We start from the raw sequence: 15,031 nt of genomic DNA, 5'->3' as shown, positions 1-15,031 counted from the left end.
ATCAACAATCACATCCGTTTACCAAACCGCAGAAATACCAGAACGCAGTGATGATGATCCCCACTTAAAATGAATCTTTCTAAGGGACTGACCTTCCTCACAGACTTTGTAAGTTTTCACCTGCACATCATCGGATGCTCTGAATCAAACTGCATTGCTTAGCCTTCTCCAGCTACCACTTTCAAATTCTTCATTATCATCTGAAATGTTACAGTGCATGACTACACACATTACACACATTACACGATGCTTTCTTAGAGAACAGCAGCAACCGTGCACAGGAACTCGGTGACCCATTCCAAAATAAAACCAAAACCCAGCATAAAGCAAATGCCTCTTTGGGACAAGAGACATACAAATAGAAAACAAGCTCTGAAGTGCAAAACAGAGCTTTTTGCTTTTGGAGATCCAATTCTATGGCTTAGCTCCAGCTACATAATGACTGGGAAAAAGGAATCCGTCCCATAGTGTAACCATTTTCTCAACGCCTCAAAAGATGGAACAAGCTGTAAATTCCTCTTCATGGATACCCACGCACTTCCTTTGGGAGTCCAACATCTCAAGAGCATTAACCAACGAGGATTTGTCCACCTAAAAACCAGGTCCAAATATATAGCTACTGGAAAGACAGATCAGGAAGCATTGCTTTTATGTAAAGCAACTCGTAAAAATGCAGACAGCGTTCATAGACAGATATTCTCAACTGAATCTTAATGTGAGACGAACCAGAAGAGAAGCTTCAAAGCACTTCTAACATTTTATTCAGCAGAAGCAGAGCAGCAAGAATCTCCTCACTGAGCCTACACTTGTGAATTTAACGTGTTTTCTTTTGATATCCCACTCTGCACCTTCACTGCTTCCTTCAATACAAGGAATTACCACCAAGGATGGCAAGGAGAAAAAACAACCAATGAATTAAATAAACAGAAAACCAGAAGAAAAAGACCTGCACAGAAAAACAATGCCTGGAATCCTGGAATAAGTAACCCATCCCGCTAAGCCTCCCAGTTCTGCAGAAACCTAACCCCGAAACATGACAGACACTCTTCTACACCATCATGAAGGAACAACCTTTCATGGCCAAACACGTATATATCAGGGGAAAAAAATATCCTACTCCAAATGTCGATTCCGTTGCCACAATTCGACCATAAAACAGCAGTGTTCTATAAAAGGAACTGACAATCCCATTCTACAGAGTAAGAAAAAAAGTTAACAAAGATCGTGAAAAACCATGCCTAGATATAATTTATCTGCCCCACTAATGCCACCATTTCTGTAGTTGCCTTCTGCAAAAGACAGAAGGACACACAGCAGAAGTTGGGAATATTCACTAGGGAGGAACAATCCACAACATTAACTGGTGAAACAGCGGTGCCAACAGTTTGGCATCAGAGAAATAATTCCTCGAAAATAATAGTCAGCCTCAGTAAATCTACCATCTCTACAGCAGCATAACTGCAAAACAGGCCAGGATAAAGAGAAGAGGGCTAGGAACAATATGTAACTTTGTGATTCACGGAGTCACAGGAACGCTTGAGTCCTACACCAAAACAGTATTAACAACCTTGGTGACAAAGAGATCAACTACATCAATTTGGGGAAACAGGGATCGAAGGAAAAATCTCCAACACCATTAATTTAACACGTTCACAGCCAGAAATACAAAGGGGAGAGATAGTTAAAGTCATTAAATTGAACCAGAAACTGTAACCCCTGAAGAGTGGGAGTGCGCGGGGATTCCAGAACGACACAGCTCAGGGAAACAGAGGGGAAGGATTACGAAGCTGCAGAAATGCTCAATTGCGAACAGCGTAAGAGAGCGGCTTTACACACCTGTGGTGCGTCGGGGTCGGCGAGCACCTCTCCCACGACGGCGCCGCTGCTGCCCGGGCTCGGCTTCTCGCAGGAATCCCCGCCCAGAAGCTCCTCCGCAGACAGGATGGGCACCGGCGGCGGCGGCCAAGCGGCCTCGGGCACGGCGCGCGCCGGCGCCGCCACGCACAGGTTGTAGGAGTAGGGCAAGGTGCCCTCGCAGAAGTCGGCCGGGAAGGCGGCGCCGGCCACCGAGAAGCGCTGCGCGCCCAGGCAGCGCAGCACGGCGGGCGGCCCGGCCCGCCGCAGCCGCGCCAGCACGGCCAGCGCCACGCTCAGCACCAAAAGCGCCGACAGCAGCGCCAGCGCCAGCACCAGGTAGAACTGCAGCTCGCCCGCCGCCGCCTCGGCGCCCGCCGCCCGCTCGCTCAGCTCCGGCAGCGCCTCCTGCAAGCTCTCGGCCAGCACCACGTGCAGCGTGGCCGTGGCCGACAGCGCCGGCTGCCCGTGGTCCTTCACCACGGCCACCACACGCTGCTTGGCCGCGTCCCTCTCGGACACGGCCCGCGCCGTGCGCACCTCGCCGCTGTGCAGCCCCACGCGGAACAGCGCCGGCTCCGACGCCTGCACCAGCTCGTACGACAGCCACGCGTTGCGCCCCGCGTCCGCGTCCACCGCCACCACCTTGGCCACCAGGTAGCCGGCCTCGGCCGAGCGCGGCACCACCTCGAACGGCGCCGCCGCCGCCGGGGCCACGCCTCCCGCCGCCGCGCCACCCGCCCCCGCCGCCGGCCACAGCACCCGCGGCGCGTTGTCGTTGCGGTCCAGCACGAACACGCGCACCGTGGCCGTGGAGCTGCGCGCCGGCGAGCCGCCGTCCTGCGCCCGCACCGCCACCGCCAACTCGCGGCACTGCTCGTAGTCCAAGGAGCGCTGCGCGTACAGCGCGCCGCTCCGCGCCTCCACCGACACCAGCGCCGCCGCGCCCGCGCTGCCGCCCGCCAGCCAGTAGCTCACGCGCCCGTTGGCGCCCGCGTCCGCGTCCCGCGCCTGCACGCGCACCACCAGCGCGCCCGCCGCGTTGTTCTCCGCCACGTACGCGCTGTACGCCGCCTCCTCGAACACCGGCGCGTTGTCGTTCACGTCCGACACCTCCAGCACCAGCTCCCTGCTGCTCCACAGCGCCGGCCTGCCCCGGTCCCGGGCCACCACCGTCACGCGGTGCTCGGACTCCTCCTCGCGGTCCAGCGCGCTCGCTGTCACCACCTTGTACGAGCCACCCGAAGACGCCACGATCGACAGCGGCGCCTCGCCCGACAGCTCACACGACACCTGACCGTTCTCATCGGAGTCCGGGTCGTTCACGTTCAAGAGGGCCACCACAGTGCCGGTCGGTGCGTCCTCGGGCACGGGGCTCGACAGTGACAGAACGGTGATCTCAGGTGGGTTGTCATTCACGTCCAGCACCTCTACCACTACCTTGCAGTGAGACACCAGGCCGCCTCCATCCCTTGCCTCTATCAACAGCGTGTAACTTCGCCTGTCCTCGAAATCCAGTGGCTCCTTCAGCGTGATCATCCCACTGTCCGCTTCCACAATGAATTTCTGAAGCACTTCGGACGGCGTTTCCCCGAAGCCGTAGGTGATGCGGGCATTGGTGCCGGCGTCTGCATCGGAGGCGGAGACGTTCAGTACAACCAATCCCGGAGGCGCGTCCTCGCGCAGGCTGGCGCGGTACCGGTCCTGAGCAAACACGGGTGGGTTGTCATTGGCGTCGGTGACGTTAATCCAGAGCTGGGCGGTGCCAGTCCTGGGCGGGTCACCGCCATCCAGAGCTGTCAGCACCAAGCGCAGGCTCTGCTCGTTCTCTCGGTCGAGTGAGTGGCGCAGCACCAGCTCCGCGAACTTGCTGCCGTCCGTGCTCTCCTTCACCTCCACCGCGAAATACTCGTTAGCCTCCAGCTCGTAGCCCTGCAGCGAGTTACTGCCCACGTCCGCGTCGTCAGCCATGCCCACGGCAAAACGGGCGCCGGGAGAAGTCAACTCGTTGATCTCCAGATGAAATTTGTCTCGCCGAAAACGTGGCGCATTGTCATTCACGTCCTGGATGTCTACCTGGACGTGGAAAATGTTCAGTGGGTTCTGCACCAGCGCCTCGAAGCTGACAGAGCAGGACGCCGACTCGCCGCACATCTCCTCCCGATCCAGCCTCTCATTCACGTACAGGTTCCCGTTTTCCTCATTCACCGTGAAGTATTTCAGCTGCTTTTTGCCGGCAGACGCCACCTGCAGCTTGCGCGCCGGCAGCTCGTCCGCGCTGAGCCCCAGGTCCCGCGCCAGCGGCCCCACGAGCGAGCCTCTGCCCAGCTCCTCGGCCATGGAGTAGCGGACCCGCTCCGCCGCCGCCCGGCACCACAGGCACAGCAGCACCGCGGCCACCAGCGCTCGCCCACAGCCCGCAGCGCGCCTCTGCCGCCGCCTCACCGCCATTCTCTCTCGCCAGCGCTCGCCGCGCTCCTGCCTCCTGCCGCCGCCCTGCCTCCCTTCCAGCCGCTCTCGCCACACAGCGCAGGGGCCGCCGCAGCGCAGCGAGCCCGCTCTGCCCGCCTCGGACGCCGCTGCTCCCCGCCCAGCGCCGTCTCTCGCCGCCGCCGCCGCCGCTGCTGCCCGTGCCGCTGCCGCTCTGGCCGGCGCCGGGCGAGCGAGCAGCCTGCGGGGGCAGGACGCGGCGGCGGCGGCGGCTCCAGCACCGCTCGTTGGCGGCCAACAGCGGCACCCGGAGGCGCCGCGACGCCACTGCAGCCGCCGGATGGCCGCGCTCAAGGGGGCCCGGCTTTGCGCGGGGCTCGGCGGCTGCGCCAAGTCTGGGGTCTCTCTTAGACTGCGATCAGCAAGCGCACAAGTACTTCACGTGCTTAATTGGACTCCAAAGGTGTTTCATTCTGAGAAATGGGCTTTTGGTGCTTTCAGGTCATCACCTTGTTTTGCAGTGCACAAGCAGAAGCAAGTATTTATGGCAGAGCAATAAAGTCAGTTGCTCTTGATGAAATGATGGTACAAGTACCAGAAGAAGAAACCACCATATACCTGTCAAAGACTTTAAAAGCTCTTTAGCACTCTCGTGTATTTTGTATTTTTATATTAACTGAAAAAAAAATGCAGAAGGTAATATTTGTGTTGGAGTAGTCTGTAATACTCAGAAACACATTGAAGGAGAAGTCATTGCAATCCTGTCATGGTTTGGATTTGGAGGAACATTTAAAGGTCATGTAGTCCACACCTCACTAGGTCAGGTTTCTCAAAGCCCCCTCCATCCAGACATTGAACTCTTTCAAATGCAGCACATCAATATCTTCTCTGGGCAACCTCTTCCTATGTCTCACCATCCTCACTGAAAAGCATGTCTTCCTTATGACCACTCTTAACCTACTTTCAGTTTGAAACCATTCACCTTTTCCTATCAAGATGCACCCTATTAGAAATCTCTCTCTTTATTTCTTTTATCCCATTTTATATAGTAAAAATTTCAATCAGATCTTCTCAGCACCTTTTCTTCTCCAGGCTGAAGGGCTTGTCTCTGCCCATCTACATAGCAGAGATGTTCTGTCCCTTTAAAAACATTTGTTATCCTTCTCTGAACATACTCTAACAGGTCTCACAAAAGGGCGGTGGAGACTGAAAACCTCCTCCCTTGTCCTGCTGGCCACACTATTTGTTATGCAGCCCTGAATATCACTGACTTCCTGGCCTGCAAGAAGAACTCACTGCCAGTTCATACCCCATTTTTCACCCACCAGAACCCCAAGTCCTTCTCCACAATGCAGCTCTCAATCCTCCAGGTTTGTATTGAAAGGGGATTGCCCTGACCCAGGTGCATGGCTTTGCACTTGACCTTGTTGAACTTCAGGAGACTGACATGGGTCCACTCCTCCAGACTGTCAAGGTCCCTGTGGATGACATCCCATCCCTCTACTGAATCAATGGCACCACTCAGCTTGGTGTTTTCTGCAATCCTGTAGAGGGTACTCTCAATCCAATTAGCTGTGTCACTCATAAAGATACTGAATATATCAGTCCAAGTACAGGCCCTTGAAGTCACCACACATTAGTAGTTTCCAGCTGGGCATTGAGATATTGTCTACAACTCTTTGAACTCCACCTGCACTCGGCCAAGAGGAACAGATGTGACCTTACATGTGAGATCAGACACCCTGAGGTCACACTCAAAACAAAAAGCAAGGCAAGAGTTATTTACTGAGCAGAACCAAAACAAATTGCATGGTACACATCTAATTTCATTTTATGAAATCGTCATCAGTTCTCATGTGATTTGTTTTCTACTATGCAGCCTGTTAACCTCCCTACAAATAAAATTCTCTAAATGTAAACACTTTATAATGGGCCTTTTGTCTATTCTACGAGAAAATATAAAAGACTCCTTTTTAGCTTATTCTTCACACCTGAAATCCTGGTTTAGGTGATTACAATGAGTTTTGCTGCAAAACAACACTCGCATCTTCTAATGCAAAATGCCTTTTCTCTCCAGAAATGGGGAAAATGAACCATGGCCCTCCAAGAAACAAAGGCCTGAAAGGAAGTGGAATTACAACCATGAGGAAATTGTGTATCGTAATGTTCCAGGGAGACAGAGATGAGTAAAGGATGATTCACACAAGAATCACAAGCCATTCTACTCAGACATCATTGTTCTAGGTACACACGTTCTAACACCTTATTGTCACATGACTACCATTGCCTTTCTATACAGGTGTCATAGGTTAGCAAGCATAGTCCCGGAAGGGACGTCCTTGCTAAGGGGTGCTTACAGTTTCCTCTGGGAACTGATAGAACCTATCAGCTGGCCAGTTTGAATATGGACAATTCTCTAAGCCACTTAAAGTTGTGAACACCTCTGTGATCCACATTTAAGAATAGGCAAACTCCCCCTCCAAGCTCTCTCTCGTTTCCGGCGCTGACACAGGTGGCTGCGGGCCCCGTGTGGGGGCCAGCGGGCCCGGCCAGGCCCTGCTTGGGCCAGGCCGGGCCGGGCCACGGCCATCCTGGAGCCATGGACCTGTTCCAGCCATGGAACCCCCCCCCACTGCCTTGCCGTGGGCAGCCGGAGCGGCTCGGCTCTCCCCCCTCTCCACTGCGATAAGGAAAATTCAACATTCCAGCTGCAAAGCTGCAAGGCCGAGGTGAGATTAACCCTTTTACTGCTGTGAAGAGCTGAAAACCTGAGGGAAGAGAGAGAGGAGATGCTTAAAGCTGAAATTCTATTGTGAAGCTATGATATATCAGAGTATCCTGTTGTAATTTCATGAAGATATGGGGGGTGGAGTGTTCAACTCGTGAGCAAAAGCACCTGCACTGAGATAGGCAGATGCTGACGCAGTTGTAATTTCATGAGAAGTTTGGACAGGGAGAGATGAACCAGATGAGGACTTTTGCTCTAAACGGGAAAGGGGAAAACCTCAGTCCCTAGAGATGAACCAGATGAGGACTTTTGCTCCAAACGGGAAAGGAGAAAACCTCAGTACCTAGAGATGCTTCCAGAGATAGTCTTAACGATGAAGATGATGAAGACCCTTTGCTCCCAGGGAAGGAGAAGGGCCTCTGTTTTTGTTTCTGAACGGCTCAACCTTAAAATTGTACCCCAAGAAACTTCAAGAGTGGACCCTCGAAAGCAGTTGCGGGAAAAGCTGCAAGTCGGGGGAAGGGACTCACACGCAGGCAGAGAGACTCCTCTTCCTAAATGGACTGAACGATATTTGGAAGTGGGCGGCTGTCTCGTTGTGATAATGTTTTCATAGCATGAGCAAGAAGAGACTTCTCTTTCTAAATGGACTGAACAAGGTTATTATGGAAGTGGTAACAGACTGAACATCTTAAGGGTTGTTTTTTCACATTGTCAGTGGGAGAAGGGAGGAAGGTGGGGGGAGGAGGAGAGTTCTGAAGGTGGTATAATTTTTTTTTCTTCCCTCTTTTAGAGTTGTTAATAAACTTCTTTATATTCTTTCAAGTTTGGTGCCTGCTTTGCATTTCTCCTAATTCTTATCTCACAGCAGATAAACAGTAATGAGTATTTTGGACCAAACCACTACACTAAATTGGTGTTTCTGCCCGGTTAGCAAACCGAACCCGCGACAACAGGGATATTGGGATCATAACATAAATGGCACAGGCCTTGGCATGAAATCAAACCATTGCTCATCCAAAACCACATTGACCCACCTCTTTTCCTGGTTCCAAACTAGTTCCTCAATTTCTTTACTCTGCATTCACGACTTTGAGTTGCACTACAGGCAGTACCCATCGTTTGGCTGTATGTCAGCCACAAGCAAAAGAGCCTGTAACCAGTGACAATCTAGGGAAACATAAATGTATCAAAGTCTTTCTGTTGGCAGCTGAACACCTTCATGGATGAACATGGATGAGAACACCTCTCACCGCTTGATAATCTGAACAGATCTCTACTGTCAGGGACTATCAGCCAAACCAAGGCCTACTTGTAGAACACAAGAAACAAGGAAGGAATAGGAAAGCCACAGAAGATAAGAATCATACCTTAACATTTCAGACTATGTCAACTGTAGTAGGTACACAAGAAGCATAATCTACCTTGTAAAAAGTACACAGGAGGATCTCATGGGACTTTACACCATAGACCACAAGCATGGTTCTCTAACTAATTTCTTTGGAAAACAAGAAAAGTGCACAGGACCATAACTATGGGAATAAAAATAGGGAAACTGAATGTTTATACCAACCTTTTAGACAGTTCAAACTACACCACAGCAAACTCTTTTACCTGCCCTGTCTCTGTGCAGACAGAAAGCTTCAGTGTGCTCAGACATCACCCACCAGGGACCACTTTGCTAACAGACACCACCAAAAGACGTGTTTCCCACACAACTTCTCCTTATGCAGAATATGGATAGCAGCACAGATCCACACGTATGGACTTCTCTGCTCATCACTCATTTCAAGGGATGTGAAATATTCAAACCTCCAAACCAGAATCTCCTAACAAAACTACTACCCCATGCCCTACATTCTTCACAAACAGCCAGTTTCAATACCAACAAAATATCAGTAGCTACTTCATATGAGCAAGATCCATTAATAACATCTGAAAGTTGGTCAAGGCTGGGGAAAGCTTAGCACACCCACGACAAGATTTTACATCACAGTATTACAAGGACATGTAGCTGGAAAAGGGAGAGTTCTTAGACACAGAACCTCTGAAGCATGTTTGCACTTTCATGGGTATGTCTGCAGAAAAATTCACCTAAGGCTGTATCTTTTTGGGACACAGGAAAAGAGGGAATGGTATAAGCCACACGGGCCTTGGCACTAGGAACGCTATGAAAGCACACCAAGGCAGGTGGAACGTACAATCCTCTCCTTTTCTGCTTTGAGGCCAGTGTCTCACTGATCTTCCAGTGACTTCTCACCACGAGTATTTAACAAGAAAGAGTATTTCTTCAAGTGATGTTTTGCGGAAAGACATCTATGAAAGTCTTTTTCTTCATATCTGAAAACATGAAAGGTATGCACAGGGCAGTCAGACAAATGTAACAGATGCGATCTTCCACACACTCTCAGAGAAAAAGGCCCACCTTTAGCTCATTAGATCAAGCAAGACAACAAGTTAACATGCACAATGGAAGGGATCATGTCATACAGTTCTAGATTATGGCACTTAGAGTAGCTACATAATTCCAGTATTTAGTAGGTAGTAAATAAAATATTTGATCTTACCACATCTTCCATTATGGTATTTGTTATAAGTAAATACTTTACCTGTTAGTTAAGAATTGATAAAAAGATGCAAACACATAGGAAGAACCTCCCAAGGCTCCCTGCACAGGTGGAGTAAGATGTCATCTAGCTAAACATTTTGGGATGATGAAACTCGCAGCGCATGATACTAAAACTGGGCACTGGTCAGGGAAAAGGGCAAACCATATTTCTTGTGTCTTTCAAGAGACCTTCACACACAGCTCCCAGGACTCTTACCTCCAGCCCTTCTTAACTTACATAGTGTTCTCTGACTCTCATAAGTTGCAAGAACGTTTAATAAAACTTCCAGATGCACAGAAAAAAAACCCTGTACTGTGCACCATGATTAGGCCATGTACACTCACCAGGAAGGGGAGGTGCTTCCCTCAGCAAGCTTCAATACCTTAACATTTTGGTACTAGGTACTCAAGAAGGGTATCTAGTTTGTAAAAAGTCAACAGAACATTCACACTGCAGCTCACACCATAGACTACAGCCACTGTTCCCCAGTGTAATTTCTGTGGAAAATAAAAAAGGGAAAATGCACAAAACCACTACTGTGGGCCTCATATAACAACTAAGATAAACTGAACTTGTACATCATCTCTACATATTTCAGTCATTTTCAATTATACCAGAGCACGGTTTTTACTAGCTCTGTCTGCATGAGCCACCGTGAGAGAAATGTTGCACACACAGCTGCTCCTTACTGAGAACAAGGATCACAGCACGGATGCGTGCAAAGAGATTTCTCTGCTCGTCATGATGCTTCAAAGAAATGTAAAATGTCCTGAATTGATTAAGCAATATGCAGCTCTGATAAGATCCCAGTTGTAAAAGCAGCAGCTCGAAGACACCATTATCACACCCTTCAGCATGTCATGCAACTCAGAAGATGAGTTACTTTTAAACCTTGACACACACTGTACGATGCTACGTAGCTACCATTCACAGGAAATATACTACAAGAAAGCAGATGGATGAATCCACAACTTGACCAGTCAGATTCTGAGCAGTGTGATATCAAAAATAAGGCATCTTTAACCTCATTTTACCTTTACCTCATAACAACAAACAAAGCAACTCCTTATCACATGCAGAAAATAAGAGATCAGAACAAACTCTTCTAGATTATGGCGCTTGGAGTAGAACCATAACTTCCTTCAGAAGGGAATGAATACAGAGTATCCTCTTCCCAATGCTCCCATCATGGCACTTGTCAGAAATGCACAATTAAGCTATTAGTTAGAAACATCACAACCACCTGCAAACACACAGGAAGGACCACCCAGGGCTCCCAATACAGCTGGAATAATGTCTTCTAGTCAAGCCTCTTTGAGAAGATGGAAGTCAACTTCTGGCCTAGACCGCTCTCTTCAACATGCACCATCACACCACGGACTTCACACAGTTATCTTTACATCTCTGTAATGAATGTGGAGGATACATCTGTCTGGTCATTAGACAACTTAAAATATCTGAAAGGTAAAAAAGAGCAGTCCTCTAGGAGAGACTAAGATGGTGAAAATCTGCACAGGGGCATTCTCCCCCTCCTCACCTACCTGCCTGTAACCTGAATCTGTCCCCTTCTTCCCTAGTACAGCTCTTGCCATAACAGGAATTTTCAAGTTAAGGCATATCCAGTTCTTAAAAAAAGACATAGGATCAGCAAAACTTCTCTGCTATTTCCTCCAGTGGCCCTTCATACACAGGCACATACATTCTTCCAGACAATGCAGAAAGATCAGAATGTAGATGAACGCAAAGACCGTTCTTGCTCACTGGCTTATCATGAGGAAAACTAAAGGTTGAGAGGAATAGAAACGATGTTAGTATCTCATTCAAGAGGATTTCACTCCACTCAAACACATGTGCTGTCAGGAAGACACCTGATTCGGCTAACCATGCGACATTCCCTTACCTAACAACGCAATAGATCCATTCGGAAGAGGTAAGACTGAGAGGAAAACTGTACTATATGGGTAAGGGGACAAAACGAGAAAGAACCTGGTGGCAGATAAAAAATCTAAGACCCGAAAAAACGACGCACCCAGGAGAAGCATCACTTCTATCTCCTCCAACAACTGATTATACATCCACCACCAACCCGCAGCAAGACGAACAAAACCATTCCGGAACGAAGTTTTGCCTTTCGGCATGAGTAACTCACCAGGAGTGAGGGGGGGTCCATGGGGCAAGCGCCGGCAGGGTCCTCTTCCCCGAGCAGCGGCGCGGGCTCGTCGGGCGGCGGCCGGGCCGGCAGGGTGTCGCAGCAGCTGCCGCCCGAGAAGCGCAGCTGGCTCTTGCGCGAGTCGGCCGTGAGCGACACCTCGTGCGAGTAGGACTGCAGGAAGGCGCGCACGCCGTCGATGCCCACGAAGTGCGAGACCGGCACGCCGCGCAAGACGCCGCTGTCGGCCGCCAGCAGCTGCTCGCGGCGCCAGCGGCGCAGGCGCAGCGCCAGCAGCAGCAGCAGGAAGGCGACGAACAGGCAGGACACGGCGGCCACGGCCAGCACGAGCCAGCGCGTCAGGCTGCCGGCCGGCTCGCCCGGCGCCGCCGCCTCGGCCGCGCTGCCCAGCTCGGCCAGCAGCTCGGCCACGCTCTCGGCCAGCACCACGCTCAGCGTGGCCGTGGCCGACAGCGCCGGCCGCCCGTGGTCCTTCACCACCACCACCAGGCTCTGGCGCGCCGCGTCGCGGGCCAGCGGCAAGCGCGCCGTGCGCACCTCGCCGCTGTGCAGCCCCACGCGGAACAGCCCCGGCTCCGTCGCCTTGGCCAGCTCGTACGACAGCCACGCGTTCTGACCCGCGTCCGCGTCCACCGCCACCACCTTGGCCACCAGCGCGCCGGGCTCCGACGAGCGCGGCGCCAGCTCCACGCCCGACCAGCCCCCCTTGCCCGATGCCCCAGGCGGAGCCGCGGGCGGGTAGAGCACCTGCGGCGCGTTGTCGTTCTCGTCCACGATCAGCAGCCGCACCGACACGTTGCTGCTCAGCGCCGGCGCGCCGCCGTCCTCCGCACGCACCCACAGCTCCAGCTCGCGCACCTCCTCGTAGTCGAAGGAGCGCAGCGCGTACAGCGCGCCCGTCTCCGCCTGCACCGACACGTACGACGACAGCGGCGCGCCCCGCACCCGCCCCTCCCACAGCCGGTACCGCACGCGCGCGTTCTGCCCCCAGTCCGCGTCCGTCGCGCGCACCGTCAGCACCAGCGCGCCCGCCGCGTTGTTCTCCGCCAGCCGCGCGCTGTAGCGCTCCTGCGCGAACACCGGCGCGTTGTCGTTCACGTCCAGCACCCGCAGCGCCAGCACCGCGCTGCTCTGCAGCGCCGGCGACCCGCCGTCGGCCGCCCGCACCGTCACGTTGTACTCTGACACCTGCTCCCGGTCCAGCTCTCTCGCTGTCACCACGCTGTAGTAGTTGCCCTGCGAGCTCTGCAGCCGGAACGGGACGTCCCCGTCAAGAGAGCAGCGCACCTCGCCATTCGCCCCCGAGTCGCGGTCCTCCACGTGTAGCAGGGCTACCACTGTCCCCGGAGGAGAGTCCTCTGATATCGCTCTCAGCTGAGAAGTCACTGTCAGATCGGGTGCGTTGTCGTTGACGTCTGTCACAGTGATCGCAACTTTGGCAGTGTCGAAAAGGCCGCCCCCGTCCCGTGCCTGCACCTCCAGTACGCAGGCATTGCCTTCCTCGAAGTCCAGGCTTTGCATGAGGGTGATCACTCCGGACTCTGAATCCAGATCGAAAATACCAAATGCATTGTTAGTCTGTTTCTTCAACGAGTATTTCACGTGTCCATTCAGACCCTCGTCAGCGTCAGTGGCTGTAAGTCTGACGAGGGTGTAGCCCACTGGGACGTCCTCGGGCACACGCACCGCGTACTCCGCCTGGCTGAATACGGGCGCGTTGTCATTCGCATCCACCACTGTCACTCTTACCCGAGCTGTGCCCGTCCGTGCCGGATCGCCGCCGTCAATCGCCCTCAGCACCAGCTCGTGAAACGCCGCCTCCTCCCGGTCCAGCGCCTTCGCCAGCACCAGCTCGGGACGCTGATCGCCGCCGGGGCCCGCCTGCACGGCCAGCGAGAAGTGCTCGTCGCCGCTCAGCTCGTAGCTCTGCAGGGAATTCCTGCCCGAGTCCGGGTCGTGAGCATCTGGCAGGGGAAACCGCGACCCCGGGGCTGTCGTCTCGCTTATTTTCTCTTCCAGTTCAATGTCTTTGAAGCTGGGGGCGTTGTCGTTAATATCTTTTATTTCCACTTCAATTTCGTAAACCTTCATTTCCCCCTCCACTATCAGCTCACAGCGCAGCACGCATTTCTCCACCTGCCGGCACAGCTGCTCTCTGTCGATCCTCTCCGCCGTCACTAAATGTCCCGTCTTCCCGTGCAGAATGAAATACTGCGTCCTACCTCTGTCTATGATGTGGACGCCACGGTCGCTGAACTCCGGCAGCTGCAGACCCAGGTCCTTGGCCACGTCGCCCACGAACGAGCCCTTGGGCATCTCCTCGGGCACCGAGTAGCGCAGCTGCCCCCACGCCGCCTCCCACGCTGCCAGCAGGACGGCCCAGAGCAGAGCTCGCTGCCGCCGGCCCCAGCGCCTCCCCGCCGCGCACATTCTCAGCTGCAGGACCGCGGGTACCTCAACACCACAAGCAGCCCCACCGCCCACCGCTGCCTCACGCTCCTGCTAGGGCTTGCCGCTCCCGGCCGCTGCCTCCGGCCTTTCCGTCTCCCGGCAGAACCTGTCCGCACCGCGGGGACGATCGCAGACCGTCCGCCGGCACAGGCAGGAATCCAGCGATCCCGTGACAGAGCCGGTCCGCAGCGGGCGGGGCTGCAGCGCTCCGACCGGCGTGATTCTCTCGGTCAACAGCGGCGCCCGCAGCCTCCTGCCGGCACTGCAGGCACCGAGCTGTACTGAGCGGTTCCCGCTCTGCCGTGCTCACGGGCAGCTCGCGGGAACGGGACAGTCATCACGGAGACATCGGTTCCCGTGCAGCGGTGACCTCCTGCACTGGCTTTTCGCAGCCCACCTCCGCTTTGATCCTCCAGGGGATCACGATCGGGAGGAAAACAGAGGCACGCTGTGGGCGTGGTGCTTCTACCGCAAGAGATACTAATCATTTACTAATTGCAATATGTGTATATGAAAGCATATTTTTTTCATTTCAGCCTCTGGATTATCGTTAGTCTTATCCTATTTGTTCAAAAGCATCTTCAACAACAATGAGATTGAAAACATTAGATTTATATACACACACAAATACATGGATAACCTGAGATATCAGGCTCATTAGCATAAGCGGGAGGAGAGCAATTGCATGCTTCTTGAATTCAGGGAGCTAATTGTTACCTGATTATTATAGGTAGAAATAAAGATGCAGCTAATACTCTCAAAGGAAAACTGGAAGGAATTCGAAAGTTT

At 53.0% G+C, this 15,031-nt stretch overlaps 3 protein-coding genes across 5 annotated transcripts in view; all 3 read right to left on the bottom strand.

Annotated features, from left to right (window-relative positions):
* The window catches only part of LOC309578480 (protocadherin gamma-C5-like), a gene marked incomplete at its 5' end in the record, with an annotated part of 214,695 nt that overhangs the window by 120,297 nt on the left and 79,367 nt on the right, over nt 1–15,031 (bottom strand). The gene's annotated exons all lie outside the window — the stretch shown is intronic.
* Nucleotides 1,780–5,869, bottom strand: LOC309578643 (protocadherin gamma-B5-like; the record flags this gene model as incomplete). The annotated part of the gene is made up of 2 exons (XM_082291407.1): nt 1,780–4,696; nt 5,610–5,869. The coding sequence occupies 2 exons, from the start codon at nt 5,867–5,869 to the stop codon at nt 1,780–1,782; spliced, it is 3,177 nt and encodes a 1,058-aa protein (XP_082147533.1).
* Nucleotides 10,820–14,221, bottom strand: LOC309578642 (protocadherin gamma-A5-like; the record flags this gene model as incomplete). The annotated part of the gene is made up of 2 exons (XM_082291406.1): nt 10,820–10,864; nt 11,771–14,221. 2 exons carry the CDS (start codon nt 14,219–14,221, stop codon nt 10,820–10,822), a joined length of 2,496 nt encoding a protein of 831 aa, XP_082147532.1.

This window comes from Coloeus monedula (genome assembly GCF_965178545.1).
Source record: "Coloeus monedula genome assembly, chromosome: 15".
Taxonomy (NCBI): domain Eukaryota; kingdom Metazoa; phylum Chordata; class Aves; order Passeriformes; family Corvidae; genus Coloeus; species Coloeus monedula.
Note: the sequence above shows the minus strand (reverse complement) of the source record. Positions and strands in the feature narration are given on the sequence as shown.